Source organism: Zonotrichia albicollis, chromosome 2, assembly GCF_047830755.1.
Source record: "Zonotrichia albicollis isolate bZonAlb1 chromosome 2, bZonAlb1.hap1, whole genome shotgun sequence".
NCBI classification, from domain to species: Eukaryota; Metazoa; Chordata; class Aves; order Passeriformes; family Passerellidae; genus Zonotrichia; species Zonotrichia albicollis.
Window position 1 is genome coordinate 116,163,753 of NC_133820.1, and position 17,877 is coordinate 116,181,629.

Sequence of the window (17,877 nt, forward strand, 5' to 3'; positions counted from 1 at the left end):
CATAGGCAAAAGGAACCTTCAGCCTTCCCGCACTCCCATTGTGACAAAAAAAGCAGGCTTGGCTGATCCAGAGAAGCAGCAGTTGAAATTGTCTTTGATTTTAGAACTAGGAAGACATGATTACAGAGGTACCAAGCCAACCTATAATAAAGAGCTACATGAATCTATTTTAGTTTTCTATCTGTCCCTTTTTTCCCCTCAGAAACTTGCAAAAAGTTTCCTTCTGACTGCCTCCATTGTTTCAGGGAAGAATTGTTTTTGAATAACCTCTATAAATTTTAACAGGATGTTGCTTATTTGCAGCCATGGAGTTGCCTTTCCAATGTCTGAGCTTAGAAGCCAACTGGTTAGAAAATTTGCGCAGCAAATCCTTTATAACCCCTCAAAGCCATGTGATCATTATCCTAAAATGCAGAAAACGGTGTTAAATCATTACAGCTAAGCCTGCCATTTAACTAATGTACAGTTGTGTCACTGGTGTGTTTCAGAAGCTCAGCTGTTATCTGCCTGTCACAGATCTGTTAAATTCATCAAGTGTGACTCAAGAAATTCCCCAAAAGCCTCCATACATTGCTAGTTCATAGGCTTGTACGAGAAGATTCATGTTTGTATGAGAACAGTCTTCTAACTCTAAGGCCTGGCTGTAGGGGTGAAATGCACTGTGGTCTCTCACTGCATGTTGCAGCTCACCTGGCAGGCAACCTGGGTTCCTCTCACCTGCAAAGCATCCTTCCACATCTGGACATAACTTTGTCCAAGAATCTCAGTGGTTTGAAGTTGTGACTTCAAGGGAAGATGAGTGTGAGTGGCAGTGAGCACAGCACTGGGCTTCTGTAGTGAGCCAGACACCAAGGGCGTGTCATAGAATCAGATCACAGAATCAGTTAGGTTGGAAAAGAACCCTAAGATCATCAAGTCCTACCATTAACCCAGTACTACCAAGTCCATAAATGAACCGTGTCCCTAAAGCATCACAAGGTCCCATACACTGTTTAAAAACTTCAGGGCTCATGAGTCAATCAGTTCCCCGGACAGCTTGATCCATCCTAGATCTCCCCTGTTGCAATTTGAGACCATTTCCACTTATCCTATCATGGGGGAAAGAGAGTGACCCTACCTCTCTGCAACTTCCTGTTAGGTAGTTATAGAAAGTGAGAAAATATCTTCTGAGACTCCTCCTTTTCTTCCAGGCTGAACACCTCAGGTTCCTCCAGCTGCTCCTCATCAGACTCATGGCTCCAGATTTCCATCACCTGCCCCTCACATGGCCTGGCTGCAGATGCCCATTTACAGGGTGGATCTATCAGCTGCTGTCTTGGGAGCCTTAGTGGGAGCAGAAATCCTGCCATGGAGTTTGGACATCAGTCACACTGAATTTTGGCTACAATAGCAGCTATTTCAACATGAAGCTCCTAATTGTCACTTTCAGGTTCTTCTTACAGGTTTATTACACCAATTATAACAGTGCTGTTCAGAGGGTGAGATGGTGAGATTATGTTGGCCTCCTGATTTGATGGTATTTGATGAAGTCCTACATTTTAATTTGATTTCTTCCTTGTTCATCTGCCGTAAGTCCCAGCTCCTCTGATGTTCCTGCATATCATTGTTATCAATGTGTGGTGTGCCATATGTGAAACGGCTGTGCTGACTCATCACCTGCACCTCGACAGGAACAGGAGATCCCGGCCCGGTGTGCAACCTTGCTAGCAAAGGCAGAATGTGTTAAATAGCCTTTAAACGACACAACACGTTTAGATTTGGGTGGTTTTCTGAGCACCTTGCAAAGATGGGGGTTCCCTTTCTGAACGCAGTGCCTCAGCGAGGCGGGATGGCGCATGGAGCCCTCCCGGTCCCTGGCATAGGCGGGCGGCGGACAGGCAGTGCGGGGACGGTGATAGGTGGTACCGAGCGGCCGAGGAGGGCACGGGAGCTGCCTCAGACCCACCGAGGGCATGGGAGCCGGTCCGCCCGCTCCGAGGCACGGCCGCACCGCCCGGGCGCCGCCGCCAGGGGTCCCCGCAGGCCGGGCGGCCGCACCGCCCGCTCGGGGGCGGGCCGGGCCATCAGCTGACCGGCCCCGCCGCGCCGCTGCCGGAGCCGCCGCACATCAGTCGTTTTCCTCGGCAGCGGCACGGCCTCGAGGATTTACAGTCGGACCCCGTCGCGTCTCGCCGGACGGCATCCCTCCTTCCCCTCCTTCCTCCCCGCTCCCAGCCGCGGCGATGCTGCCCCACTTAGCCGTCCTGCTGCTGGCCGCCGGCGTCGCCCGGGCTCTAGAGGTAAGTGGGGCGGGAAGCAGCAGGCGGGGGCTTCACTACCACCCTCCACCGCTTCTTCGAAGCTTTGTCTGTCCGCAGCCGCCCCCGCGGCGTGGGCTTGGCCGCGGCGGGGCAGGCGAGCGTTGCTTTCCTAGGGGTGTTCCATCCCTGTGTGCCGCCGAACAATAGGAGCGGCGAGCCGGGGGCGGCGGAGGCATCGGGGAGGGAGCGGGGCTGGGAGCTCCCGGTGCTGGCGCCCCCAGCCCCGCTGAGCGTGTCCGGCTGCCGGGGCGCTGCCCCCTACCTCTGGGGCACCGGTTCTGCCTTGGGGCTGGCTCCGCCGGGGGCTCGGGGAGGGGAACTTTCCTCAGGAGCAGGCACGCCGCAGGCGGATGGCTCCGCGGCGTACCCCGATGGGGCGGGGGCCGAGGCGAGCAGCCAGGCTGCGAGCGGGGGACGCGAGGGCGTCTCCCCGGCAGGGAAGCGAAACCGGGCTGTGGAGCCGGTAGTGTCCTCCCATGGCGGGGAGCGGGCCTTGGACGGCGCAGGTGTGCGGGACGGCGGCCAGAGCTCCCCGGCGGCTGGTGCAGAGGCCCCGCGGGAAGGCGGTGCCCGGGGGGGCGGTGGTCGGGGCCGGCCCGAGCCCCCCCGCGGGCCGGAGGCGCGGGAAGATGGCGCCTCTGCAGTGCAGCAGAGAGGAGGCGCCGACAGCCCGCGCCCCTCCGCCCCTGCCCGCCTTCTTTCCTCCCTTCCCCAGGGTGGCTCCGCCCGCCCCGGCCGGGCCGCACCTCCGCGGGTCACTCCCTCGGGGTCGGGCGGGGGCTGGGGGTCCCCCGGGCCCGCCCGTCCGGGGGTGTGCCGCACCGCAGTGGCTGCGGGGTGGGCTGGCTGAACGCTTGGATGCCAGAGGAGGAGTTAGCACGGCTGGGTGCCGTTCCTCTCCGCCCCCCCCCCCTCCCCCCGGCAGATCTCAAAAAAGAAGGTGTGGGAGGGGTGAGTCACCTCGAGGTCTCCTTCGCTCCCTGCTTGCCATGCTTCGGCCTGAAGGCTTCGGCTTATGTCCTCCTCCTGTGTCAATTCCCCTTCTCCTGGGGGGAGTCAGGGACTGGGTGGGGTGAGGTGGTGCACAGTATTTAGCCTGACAGCAGAGAGGGATGCTCGCGGTCCCCGCCCCGCTTCCCCAGGGCATGGGATGCGGGTCTGTGGTGCCCTTCCCGGAGGGACCCCAGTACGCCATGAAGGAGAGGAGACAGACAGCTTCATGCCAGCCCTCCGTCCCTGCAGCCAGTGCTGCCCGCCACAGGCTCCGGCTCTGAGGCATGATCTTGCCAACATTGGGCAGGATGTATCAATTTGAGCAATTCTGCAGATGCTCAGATGTTTAAAGCTTCCAGTCATAGCACTCGTTGGAGTTTAGTAGCTTCTTTCAACCATTTCTTGTCTGAATGTGACAGAAGGAAATGTCTGCCTAGGGTGTGTAGCTTAAGTAAATGAGATTTTATGACTGACACCATGCGTCAAGATAGACCATGGAAGGATGGATTTTTCTGTTGGCTCTTTGTAGCCCTGACCTTAATGATAGATGTGTAGGTGTTGCCACTGCGAAGGTGCTGGAAGAAAGGAGGCTTGAATTTTGTACCAGAACTGTTCAGGAGGACTGAACGTGTATGCTCAGAGACTTCTGTGATGCTGTCTGCCTTAGTGATGGCCAGAATTTCAAGAGACATCCTCTGTCTGGAAACATTAACTGAAATGGGCACTGATGTTTCTGCAGAAGCTTTCTGTCTTCTGTCGTTCCATGTGAATGTTTGAGGCTTGACATTTTTTCCTTTTCTTTATGTTTGATGGGGAAGTAGGTTTTAACATCTGGCGATCTTGTGGTAAAGTGTTTGTCAGTCTTGATTCTGTAAGGTTGATGTTTTGAGCAAGCCACTTGTTTTTATAACACTAAATATTTCATAATAGAAATGGTGTGTGTGCATGTTCTGCTCTTGAACTATCTTCTTATGCTAAAGGGTTAAATTTTTATGTTTGAATTAGATTTTCTGTAGATCTTTTTTCTGAAATGAAATGTTTTTCCTACTATTTTTACAAATATTTTCTGGAATGCAGCAAAGAATCTGTACTTTGCTTTGTAGTGTATTTTTGCTTTGGAAAATGGTATGAGCAAGAGAAAAACAGGACCAAAACAAATTCTCTCTATTTTACACATGAAGAATTCCTTTCTAAAATTACAAGCAGATTAATAATGATTTAGCATCTTAAAAGGAAATATTCTGTAGTGATGTCCTGGTGCTACCATGGTTGCTTAGCATGTTACTTTCTGACCCTCATGTGAATCATTCTCATTGGCTGAGAGTTGTCATGGTTTGTGAAACTGCCATATTCTGCAGTAGCTATTCTTGCATTTAATCTTTTTCAGTAATTGTCTGGTTTTAGTAGATAAATGCAACAGACAGTAACTATCCTCATGAATTTGTGTCAGTGATCTCAGTTTATAAATAATTTCCTCTCATTAGCACACTGAGGTTTCTGCTATGCCTATTTTGCTCCCTGCTCTAGCTGCCTGTTTCTAAGCAAGACTCCTTTACCAGCTGACTGAAATTAAATTGTTAAGATATCAATATCTCATAAGCTGGTCCTCAGAAAAAAGACAAAAAGAATGTTTCTTGACAGTGTTTTTCTTTAAACTGGGTAATGTATGTAGTCCTTATTTTTGTTATTTTGGCATTTTTTGTTTGTTTTTTTTTTTAGGAAAAGACCCCAAATACTTGTTTCTTCATTGTTTAGTTTCCTAGTAGATCTTTCAAGAAGTGACATTTAAATGTGGGAAGGGGAGCAGTGTCTTTACTTTGCTTCTATTACGGACTTTCAGTTCCTCTTTCTGTCAATTCTGTACCCAGATTTCCCTGGCAAAGGTTTGCATTTGTTGCAGGAACCCTGTTGCACTTTTATTTAAGATTGCTGACAGGGGGTGGGTGTCTGAGTGGGTGCATGGGGCAGGCTCTGTGGGTTCATCAGGATCCTTGGCAGTCATGTGAACAAATGAGTGAGTAAAGAAAGGAAGCTTCTCCCTTGCTTTATCATTAGTCTTTTGTTTGATTAATGATTAACAGACAATTTTGAGACTTGCATGATCTTCAGATGCCTTTTCTGTGGAAAAAACACGATCAACTGCTGTGCTTCTTCACGAATCGTGTATGAAAACCTGAGGAAGCTGACAAGATCTTCATGCTTTTAAATTTTAATTTTTCCCCCATGAGCTGTTTGTGTGACAGATGTAAGCCATCTCCCTTACTCATTTTTAATTGATCAGTGCTGAATTTTAGGGCAAACCCACAAGAAGCACAGATCTCTTTTGGTTCTTCATGACTTGTGATTTGCATGAATTTAATAAACTGTGAAGAATAATAAGCAGTTTGATTTATAAGTTTTGTGAAGAAAAGGTATGACAATTTCTTTTAATTAGTAGTTCTTTTCCAAAACAAAGCTTAGCAAAATAGCTGAAGAGTATAGTAACTTCTCTAATTGCTTGACAAATTGACAGCTGTTTCTCTGAGTAGAATAATTATTTGAGTAGAATAATTATTTTTAGTGACTCAGTAAAATAATTAACACAAGCTGTTGGGTGTGGAGGCTTGGCCAAGAAGTTGGTAGATAGCATCACCTGAAGGAGGTCTCTGGTCTGACCCTGTGCCCACAGCAGAACAGGCTGCATGGGGCTTTGTGCAGTTGAGTCTTGAAAATGGAGCTCTAAGGACAGAGCCTGTGCCACCTCTCTGGGTAGCCTGCCCCATCCACTGTTGGCTCACCTGTGTTGGAATTCTCTAGGCTTAACTGACATCCTTAGTCCTGAATACTCTGAATGATGTAATTTGGACATCTTTCAAAAAAGGTATGCAGTACCCAGAAGTTGTAAAATGATATTTGACAAATGTCCATGTGTATATATATGTACATGTATGCATACTTGTTGGAATATTAGGGGACACAAGACAGACAATGGACTTTGGACCTGGGTAACATAAGAGATTTGATAAGAGGATGCCTTGGCAAAAGCAAGTGGGACTTTGAATCTTCTTGCAGTCTAGGTCTAATTTTCAGACAGGTTTACTGGAAAAAGAAAATCCCATTAAACTCTGCAAGCAAGAGATGTTGTGATATGCATAAGTTTGTGTATGTGATTTTAACCTAATCACTGTAGTACACGTTACTAGTCTCCCTGAAATAGTATATAAGCATTTGCATCCCACAATAAAATTGGATTCTGATCACCGGGTCAATCTTCCCTGTCTCTGTCCATTGCCAACAATTGGTGCCTCCATGTGAGGCAATGAACTGGCCTGATGGCGGCAGTCGGTGAGCCCCTGGAACTGGTGGTGACAGTGGGAGAATCACATCTGGGCCAAAAACTGCCTCTCTGCTGTGAGTGACAGGTGAGCCAGAGGAACTGAAAATGGGAAAGGAAATGCTCAAAGAGAGAGATGTCTATGAAACTGTCGCTGCTGAGTAAGAGACAGCACAGACTCACCGTAAGGCTGGTTTGCACAGCAGCAGCTTTACTATAGAAATTCTCTCTTTTTATAGACTGTTCCGATCCAGACAGACCAGATTTGTCAATCAATCAATGCATTTCACCTGACTGGCTAATTAACAAAAACAGCTTTCTTATAAACAATCTTTGAGAAATAACAGGAAAACAGAGATTAGGAAAACACCATCTGCAGGTTGTTAATAATAACAAGCTATCATCCTTTCTCTGCAACTTCCTAAAGTTTCACAAGTTGGCCGTGAAAAAACTTACCTGGTTTTCTCACTCTCTGACCAGGCTGTCACATCCACATAAAACCATGCTCGCCCTTCTGGACGAGCATGACTCCCCCATCCTAAAGCAGGACCTTGAATCACTTTTACTCCTGTCCTGGACAATACTTTAAGACGTTGAAAAAGCGAGAGTGGCCGGATGCTGCCGGCCCCCTACCCCGGTCTATCTCTCCTCACTCTGGCTCTCCCTGCCCGCTTGAAACTGGCACCTCTTGTACTGAAGAGCAGCCACAGCAATCAACCTCACCCCTGCCCAGAGAAAGGAGGGGAAGGCATCCTTTCTCATGGTCTTTAGCAGATTTATACTGCTGACCACAGCTCTAGCAGTGAGGAGGGGAAGCCCTTTGATCCAGGGCCGATAGACTCAGATTATGAAACTGATCCATTCCCTCCTGACTCTCATGAAAAATGGATCCAACTAAAGAAAAAGGCTCTTAAGGAGGGGGACCCCCAAACTTGCGGGAAATCTGGGCATTTGGAAAGGGACTGTTTTGAAAAGGGAGAGGCCAGCTCCAAAACTTCTGGTGCAGTAATCAGTGTCGGTCCAAGTATGACTTTGAAGGTCGTCCAATATTGGGAAACCGGAGCACAAGCACGGAGCAGCATCACGAGAAGACACGGATTCCCCAGCCAGTGCCTCAGAGTGGACCACCACAAACCTCAGCCCAGCAAACCGCAGCCCAGCCCAGCCACTGCAAGCAGCCTTGGCAGGACTTTCACAGACCAGCCACCCCAGGGCAGGAATGGGCCTGGCAACCTCCAACACAGTAATGTTGCTTGATTCATTGGTTCATTTGATTCCCACAGGAGTTTTTGGACCACCTGGACAGCGTACGCATACTCTGTTTGTTTGTTCTCCCCGGAGCTATTGACTCTGACTCATGGCATGGACTCCTTAGCCACCCTGTGCAGTCCCAGGCAGGAACAATATAGCTCAACTTGTACCCATTGCTGCAGCACCCCTGTCTGCGCCCCCGACAGCTGAACAGAGGGATGGGGTTTTTGGTTCCGCAGGAATCCCACAGATTTTATGGACACAACTGTATTACATCTGAGCGTCTCGAACATGCCAGTGCAAAGTGACTCTGAAACGACTGTGCTCCTAACAGGAGTCATTGATAAGGGAGCCGATGTGACTGTTTTCTCAAGGAGCCCATAGATTGACCATCATTGACGCGGGGACTCTCCAGCATGGTTGGAAAGAGCTAAAGCCTGCAAAACCAACACTTGGTGCAAATAAAGGGGCCTGATGGGCTGATCCTCCACAGTTAAACTTTTGGTGCTGTCTGTTCCCCTAGTTTTGTGGGGGGGGGATGTGTTAACACAGTGGGGAATTTTTATGCAATCAGATTTTGTACAGCAGTTATTTGGGACACTCCCACAATGGTCCCTTGCTGAAGTGCCCCAGGTGCTTTCAAGCATTGGAAGGAGCAGCAGCTACCAAAGGGTCACTTGATACACATCTAAAGCCCTGAGGGACACCTAGCCCTGGTCAAACAGGTTATACTTTCCAGTTACTTGCCTTTTATTAACAATATATTTTGTTGTGAATTTTTCAGTACAGCTATTTAGTACTATCAAACTAAATATTTTTTGTTTTAGCCTTCAGTGTTTATATCCCATCACTCTTACTAAGCCAAACTTAAATCTATCCTACAAAAAATCTTTAAAGCTGCTGCAGGGGGGGTGCCCCGCCTGGCACCAGCCAGTGTTGAGATTTACCTTCTAATTTTAGTAACTTGTGATTTGTGATTTTTAACAGGATTGTTACTAGAAAAATTCAAAGGTGTTGGTATAGAGGTGGTTTACATATTAGTAACATAGCATAACTACATCGTTCACTAAGAAGAATTAGATATGTTTTAAATTCAAGAATCTTTAGCTCGCATCCAAGACAAACCTTGAACTTTATCTGTAGAGATTTTTTGAGACTTAACTCCATTGTCAGCTTTATTAAGTGGTTGCTTTTTACTCCATAGTTCTAGCAAGGTAATTTTATTGTAAAGATTTCAGTACAGTTGTTTACTTGCATGTTGTTTATTTTTATGTTTAACTGTTATATGACAAATTTTCAGTAACCTTTTTGTAATAGTAGAGTTTAAATAAGTTAATTCTTGTTAAGAATGATTTTTGTTTAGTCTTAGGGATGTTAACTTTAAGTTCTTTTAGAGATACTTTATTAAGGTTAAGTTTCAGTGAAGTTGATTTTAAGTTTTGTTGAAGTATACCTGTTTGAATTATAAGATATTAAGTCTGAATGAGTTTTTGTCAAAATGTGCTCATTTAAATTACAAGATAATGCTATTTTGTTATAGAAATAAGAACAATTTTTGCTATTTCATTTTTTTATAAGTTATACTGAAGAATGAGAAACAATTCCATATTATGACCCTTATTAATGATGAGTTATTTAATGCTTTCTTTTTTGCTTTTTTACTTTATTGTTATATATGCATAAATGTCAAGGAAAATATAACCTCAATTTCTTAAGACAGTTTCTACTGATATGTTAGTAACCCTGATTATGTTGTTAATCTCATTATGTGAATTCACTGGCTTTTTATGACAAGCATTACTTCATTAATTTGCTATTTGTCTATGGTAACATTGACTGACTAATGATAAATGAGAAAGCCAGTTACTTTACAAACCTTCACTTATTGTTGTATAGCTATTTATAAGACATACATTAGTTTTCTAACTACTATTACTAAGAGGTTTCTGAAATGTATTGAAAGAGACTCTTCCAATTAAAAGCCTGGACCCTGGCCAAGTCCTGGCCTTAACTAGTAGAGAAAATTTTCTGCACCAAAATTATATTCAAGTAATTTTGACTTGTCAAATTTGGACCTGTAATAGCTAAACCTCCTTTTAAGGTGAATTTGAAAATCTTACCCGAGAATGATTTTCCAAGACCTCACTTAAATTACTACAGACTCTAAATAATGCTACAATATTTAAGAAATTGATTTAAATTGTTTAAAAATCACCATTTTATTTTTCACATGCTACTAATTGTATCTATTATCTGATTTATTTTTGCTTAGGATAAGTTTATTGTTTTATTACATATTGTTATGCCTTTATGTTACCTTCGTGTTCATAATGAGAAACACTCTTGTTATTAAAAAACAAAAAATTAGGGCAGAATATAGCTCTTCCAGAACTTTACACTGATATTTACACAAAAAATTAGGGAGAATATATCTCCTCCAGAATTTTACACTAATATTTACACTAAAATTTTTTGAAAGGAAACCACATCATATCAAATTGGATCCCTTGTTCTCCTGAAGCACCCTTGGTGGAACCCCAAAATTTGAATTCTTGAGTTCTGTGAAATTGGATTTTTGTGTTAGTTTAGAATTCATGGGAAGGAATCAGTCTAAAAATGTTTCTCCCTATTTACCCTGTGTATGAGAATGAAACTTTTTGGTACAACTACACTTCTGGCAGACTTTCTAAGTCCAGTAGTGTAACTGCCATTGGGAATGTTTTTAGTTTATAAAGATCAAGCCTGAGCCTTTTAGTGGCTGGAGTTTTTAATTAAAAGATTGTTTTTAGGATAGGTATGTATGTGGTAATTTTGATAATAATTGTATTAATCTTGATACCTTTCAATGTATGCAGAGATTAATTAATAAGGCCGTTGAAAGAGTATTTTTGGTTGAAAGGAAAGGAGGAGATGTTGGGATGTTGGGAGACACAAGACAGATGATGGTCTTTGGGTCTGGTTAACATAAGAGATTTGATAACAAGATGCCTTGGCAAAAGCAAACAGGACTTTGAAAATTAGACCTGGATTGCAAGAAGATTCAATCAGACTGGTTTACCAGAAAAAGCAAATCTCATTAAACTCTGCAAGCAAGAGATTTTGTGATATGCATAAATTTGTGTATGTGATTTTAACCTAATCACTGCAGTACACATTACTAGGCTCCCTGAAATGTTATATACATGTTTGTATCCTACAATAAAATTGGATTCTGATCACTGAATCAGTCTTCACCATCTCTCTCCATCGCCAACACATACATTAAATGCATTAAAACACCTTATGTATCAAGATAATGTATGCAAATATATTTAACCCCTGAACATATTTGCATCTATAATGTGTTACATTTAACATTAATATATTATACATCTGTTTTTTATTAGTGCATAGAGTGTATTAACCAGCAGACATTTACATAACTCCTTACATTGAGGCAATTAAGAGATTAAGACTGCTGCTGATAAAAATGTAATTTGGTTTATATATCATAATAGGTTTATTGAAGTTATTAGGTGAGGTGTCTGGTGTGGTTTTAACAAGTGAGTCTCGAGCTGTGTTTTATTGGATTTAAATTCCGGAGACTTTGAAAAAATTCCTGTGGTATAAGAAGATTAAACGTAAAGCAAATTGAAAAATACCGAACGAGGACTTTATGTAAGCTTGGCTAGCTCTTAGAACCTGCTCTTGTGATGAGACTTTACAACAATTGCTGCCAGGCTGAGGAATGCCAGGAGCAATGTTGATAGCAGGCTTGAGCCTGGAATAATTGGAATCAAAGGACTCATAAGAAAAGGTAAACTTTCACTCAGACCTGTTTTTTGCTTAGAGCTGAATGCAGTCTGGTGAGTCCTCATTCTCCCAACCTGATCTGGGGTCTGCCTGCCTTCCCTTAACTCTCCTTCAACCTATAGCAGAGGTTTTGAAAACACATTTTCTGCCCTCTTAGGAGATATGAACTAGCTGAGAGTATCAGCCAGAAATGGCTGTGTGTCTTTGAGTCTTAAGACCGAAATAAGTCACTTTCCTGCCCTTTATTTTAATGTAATATTGGTTCTGAAGCCTAGGGATTTTTTCTTGATTTGGACCAAAAAAGTGTTAGAGACCTACCTGATTATTAAATCTTGATGTAGATACTAAAGCTCTCCAGATGCTTCCAGTCACCAAAAATATTTATCTTTCCACGTGAGAATTTACTCATAGAACAAAAGAGAAACAAAATAGAGGTGGATAATGGTCTCTCTTAAAAGACTTCAGTTTGAATTACATCAAATTAGTATGTTTGCATATATCTGTATCTATATATATGAATGCCACACCTCAAGCTCCTTGCTGTTTGGAGGATACCGGATTGTTTTGATTCTGCCCTTTCTAGCAAAACAATGATTCAAGTAATTACAAATCAAAAATTTCATGTGATGGAAATTAGTGTAAGGGCTAGTACACTCTAAGGTTGTAATCAGTGCAGAGGCTTGCAGCACATGATTTGCAGGTGACAAGCACATCTTGGAGTGTGAAAGTAAAGATAGGCAAACAAGTCACATTTTTTAGAAGGGTGGAAAACCTTACACCAGCTACTGGCAGTAAGGACACCACTGTTACGTGGTTGTGTGCCGCGGGTTTCTTGCCCTGCATTGATTAACAGAAACAGGGCTGAGCAGTAGGTGTGGATGTTGCTGGTTTCTTTGCTGGAGCTCCCAGTAACAACTTTGTGAGTGCTCTGACTGGTACATCTGGGGAGCAGGGCTTCTGGTTTGTTTTCTTGATAGTCCTCCCAGCACGTTCAGGAGAACTTCATCCTCTCTTGGGGATGGAATATTAAATGCTAAGTAAGTATAGATTGATGCTTTCCAAAATAAGTAAAACTTCTGTCCAAGTGATAGCATTCCATGAATTAAAACACCTTATGTATCAAGATAATGTATGCAAATATATTTAGCCCCTGAACATATTTGCATATACAGTATGTTACATTTAACATTACTATATGTATAGATCTGTATATCATTCAAATGTAACTACCATGGGACAGCCAGGCTTTAAAGAGAGGAGCACATGGGCCAGGGTGCTTTGTGGTTTTGCACTCTAGCTGTTCTTTCCAGACAGTAATTTACCTCTGGTTAGCAACTGAGCTCACTCAGGACCTGGCTGCAAAGAGCTGCTTCTCCAGTGGCCACCACTCTGTAGGTGCTCTGTGACCTCTCTAGGCTGGTTTTACAATTTGTGCTGTGCTGAAAGGAATGAGCTGGACATTTTTTGGTAGGTGGTAATCTTGTGGCATTTCAGAGACCTGAATTGGAAACTGGCCACAGGCTGGTTCATCTAAAAGAGCAGGCAGCTTCTTTGGGGAAGAGAGCAACCTCCAAAACCACATTTGTGGAAGTTTGTGCAATAACATTTAAGGTATTGGCTCCTTTGCCTCCCTCTGAAGACTTGCAGCAGGACATTAAAGTTTTTTCATGTATCACCACTCTGGAGTGTCTGATTGTTCAAGCTTAGTGTCAAGTCACTGCAAAAAGGCAGAAATCTCCAAGGAAGTACATTCAGGGATGGATGACTCCACTCAGTTCCCACTGACCCATTTGGAGTTAATCCAGATAGGAACATTCTGTTCTTCATCTGGTCTCATAATTCCCCAGAGCAGAGTTCACCTATTCAAGCACAGCAGGTAACAAATGACAGGAATGGGGCAAAACTGGTTTTGCCTGTTCATAAAAACATTCAGAAGTGGTTCCTTTTCAGAGGAGTCATACCTTTTCATACCACAATCATCCAGTATGACAGTTTATGTGATTTACAAAAATCTGTTTGGATTACAATTAATCCAGAATATGTTTGGATTACAATTAATCAAAGAAAGCAGAAGTTTAATAGGTGTTCAAGATGGGGGGAGGTTGGGAAATTTCTTATATTTTTGTGGAACTGTGTTAACACTGGACTTGAAGGTTTCTGAAACTATGAAACAGGAATACAGCTTAAATTTAGGTCATCCATTTAATTGATTCCAGTAGAGTTGCAGTATACCATTAACGTGTGGTGAAAGTGAAAATTGCTACCTCATCCACCTCCAACAGTTAGAATTAGTGCCTAATGGACACACACATTAAAAAACATAGAGATGGGCAGGATTCTGGAGTTGTTTCCAGTCTCCATGTCATACTATTGCATTGTCTTTGTGCCTGCAGCAAACCTTCTCTTAAATTATCAGCACAACTGTAAAGTAGAGATTGCTCGTTCTGAAGGTTTAACCCTGTAAAATTGATTTTTCTCCAAGTTACGGTCTCTGGAAAGGGGAGAGTTTTTTCCCCTGGTCAGATACCATAACATAGTTTTGTGACAAACAGCTAATGACTAAGTTGTTCTCTTATTTATGCTTAGTTATGTAAATTTACTTGTAGCTGCAGTTTTGGATCTGAAATACAGAATCCTGAACTGATAGAATTATTGCATTCTGCTTTCCCATCATTCAGATGTAACTACAAGCTATTTGATCTCTATGCCTTATCTGGAAACAAGGGGAGGTAGATTTTTTTGAAGTATTGTTGTTAAAGGTTTGATTTCATAGTTGTTATTTTTTAAAGCTCCTCATGAACTCAGTCATGGCTTCTAGTTGTTTCGTGTTTTTTCCTTGGAAAAGCCTCTCTTTAGTTTACATCCCATATAATGTGTACACATTTGTTTATATAAACAATGGAAAATACAACATTATTAAGGGAAGGTAAACCGAGAAAGGAAATAAGATGCAATAAAAAGTTTGTGGCTTTAAAAAAGCACTCATTATTTTGGGTGTTTTCTTTTGTTTTTCTTTAAAGGTGTTGTAAACTTAAATGTATGTTGATGGATTGTTGTCTAATTGTCGAATGCTTTCAGTATGGAAACGTGTGGGGTTTGTGTGTTCCCAGTATGAGTGAGCATCTAGATCTGTCCCATGCATTAAGCTGTTGGGTTGTTTTGAAGTTTATTTGATTCTCTTTTGCAATTCTGCTGTGTGTGCCTTGTCTGTCCTCTGCCCAGTTCCCTTAATTATGAAGTGGAATAAAATTGCTTGTAATGACTCATCTTGCAGCATCATGATTTCATTGTTTTCTTTGCCAATTCTGTCCTGAGTTCCATTATGTCTTAAAAAGATGATGATGCTGAAGTTGTTTAAAAGCAAGTTTTTTAAACCGAGAATTTTGGAACTCCAAATTATCTTTCTTTCAGTGTTACTTTTATCCTAGTGCTTGATTGCCAGCAATTTGCAGAGAACAATTTGTAATCCCAACATGCAAATTTATCGTGAGGATGTCAGCTTTACTTCATTTTAACAAAAGACAAAACAGAATGAAACAACAAAAAAAAAAAAACCCAAATTAAAATTTAATATTTAAATTTTATGCAGAAGGATTAGAAGGGGAATTACAAAGCCTAAAAGACCAAGTAAGAGGCCCAGAAATACAAACATGAATGAGAGAATTGTGAAGTCTTCTGAGGGGACCTAAACACTGGCACTTTCTTTCACTTTTGTTCAGATTAGTTTCTACTTTGGCATAGTCTTCTTTTATTCTCATAGTGGTAATATAAGTTGTCAGGAATTTTTTTTTTCTTTTTCCAGCCAGCCATAGCAGCTGAAAAGCCACCTTCTCCTTTTTCATGTGCAGAGTGTTCTTCCTAGTCGTGGTCACATCTCTGAGCAGTGTAGGTGGAGTGACTCACCTTTCCCTGCCAGCCTCCTTGCAATCCAGGCTGAGGCAATATATCTGACAAAAGTCAACACTTGCCTGCATGGGTTTTATTTGGTGAATGGCCAAGATTAGATGGGTGAGTGGGAGAGGGGCAGATGCTGTTCCTGTTGTGCCATGAGGGCAGGAGGATTGCTGGCTTGCCCTGGCTGTCTTCATAACATCCCTGATCCACTTCAGGAGGTGTTCGTTCGGTCAGAGGAACTGATGCTTTTCTCAAAGTGTTTGCAAGAAAATCCAGTGGACAGCTGAGCCTGGAGAGAAAAGTGTAATTGCTGATGAATAGCAGGGTAAAATTAAATCAGTGCATTTTACTTTGAAATCAGTCTAAACTATTTCTAAAAACATAGTTAAATGAGACTTAGGGTTTGTCAGTGTGGTGGTTTTGCATGGGAGGCACTCACGGAAGTGATGCATAGAGAAGCTGCTGGCAGTTTTCTCCATGTCTTACAAAAAAATAAAATCAGTAATTAGCTTTGAGAATTGACAGTCTGTTAAACCACTGAGAAAGCTGATACACCTCTGTGAACTCCCATGTTAAAAATGAAAAATCCTGGGAATTCAGCCTTTTGTTTTCCAGCAGGTGACTCAGCCGGCCTGGCCCCCTGTCTCGGCTGTGCCGCGGTCCAGGCCCATGGGCTGCTGGGCAGGGCAGGACAGCGGAGGCCACAGGGCCAAGGCCGGGCTGTGCCGTGGCTGCTGACCCCGGGCTGCTGCTGCTGCTGCTGCTGAGCCCTGCCTGCTGCTGAGCCGGGCTCCAATGGGCCCCAGGAGCAGACGGGACCCGGTCGGCACGGCCAAGATTCTGCTGCCATTGGGGTTCACCCACAAACACCAGGCAGGGGAGGAGAAGCCATTGTCCCCCTCCCCAGGGAAGCTCTGCTGAGCTCTGGCCTGGCTGCTGAGCTCTGGTCTGCTCTGGCCTGGCTGCTGAGCTTTGGCCTGGCTGCTGAGCTCTGGGCTGGTGCTGAGCTCTGGCCGGGCTGCTGAGCTCTGGGGTGGTGCTGAGCTCTGGGGTGGTGCTGAGCTCTGGCCTGGCTGCTGAGATCCCGGGCATTATTTCCCCAGCCCAGACGAGCCTGCACAGCTCCCCCCCCACAAGCTGCTGTGCCCGGCCAGGGCCACCTGAGCATCTGCAGGCCCTAGGCAAGATACTAACTCTTTCAGTGCTTCAGTCCTTCCTCTGGTGAGAAAAAAGGACAAAGTGCAGGCTTGTAGAGAAGCAACATAAAGACACCGAGGTCGGTGAAGAAGTCAAGTCCCAGATGGCAGGGATGAGGAGGGGACTCCTCTCCCATAAGTGAGCTGCAGAAAGACGATTCTAGAAGTGATAAACTGACTGAATTGTTTCTGTGCACTGTGAGTGGGAAAGAAAAGGTTGTAGTGGGAGGAGAAGTGTTCTTAAAAATTCTTTCCTGATTCTCCTTTTTTTTTTTAGTAACTGTTAATAAAGCTTTCTTTATATCCTTTTAAGTTTTGACCCTGCTTTCCCTTCTTCCTGCTTTTCCTTTCTCCTTCCTATCTCACCCCAGGAAATGAGTAAGTATATGCTAGTGGGTGTGCTGGCATTTGGCCAGCACCGCATTAATTGGTGCGTTGGCTGGGAAATCTCAAACTGGCAAACCAAAACCACTACACAAAATTGGTGTTTCTGCCCTGTTTCCAACTGAAACCGCCATAGTCAAACAGCTTTTGATTAATTCATAACTTTCTTGGTGTGATTTTATGATGGTACTTTATTCCCTAATCAATCTGCTTTATGCCCAGAAATGGCTGTGATATCTAAGATGGACCGAGAGCAGGGCTGGAGCCTGGGAGTGTCTCTCTGGTGTGCTCCAGACAGTCTGGAGGCTCTACCAGGAAGTTCCCTCAGTGTGTTTTTTTGGTTTGGTTTTGTTATTTTTGGTTTGTTTGTTTGTTTGTTTGTTTTTGTATTTTGGGTTTTTTTGGTTTTTTTTCTCTGTTGAGCTGGTTTTGGCTTGGCTTTTCTTTCCGGCCCCTCTGGGGAGCCAGTGGGGGGACCACTCTGAACCCAAGACCTCTGAGGAGCTGAACTAACACAATAAAGGACATTAAACTCCACCAACTTTGCCTGCTGTGAGGAGAAGACCCACACCAGAAATCTGACAGGTTCCCAGCTGCTGTGTGAACTCTTCTTTTCTCCTCCCTTCCCAGAGGCGAAGAAGGGCAGCTGCCATCTTTGCCTCCTGGCCATGCAGTGAGGTGTGGGTGGAGTGTATTGTTCAATTATTTTTTTCCCCCTGTGCTTTGCAGGTATCTTGCTTTGTTAATAAACAGT

General features: G+C 43.9%; 1 protein-coding gene across 4 annotated transcripts in view; it reads left to right on the forward strand.

Moving 5' to 3' along the window:
- Positions 1-2,044: 2,044 nt before the first annotated feature.
- Positions 2,045-17,877, forward strand: part of APP (amyloid beta precursor protein) — a 202,068-nt gene continuing 186,235 nt past the window's right edge. The window contains exon 1 of one of the 4 annotated variants that reach the window (XM_074536151.1): positions 2,045-2,279. In XM_074536151.1, the coding sequence (XP_074392252.1) occupies positions 2,223-2,279 (57 nt within the window). In that variant the 5' untranslated portion in view covers positions 2,045-2,222. The remainder of the gene's footprint in view (positions 2,280-17,877) is intronic. The other 3 variants (XM_074536150.1, XM_074536153.1, XM_074536152.1) reach the window with 3 other exon arrangements.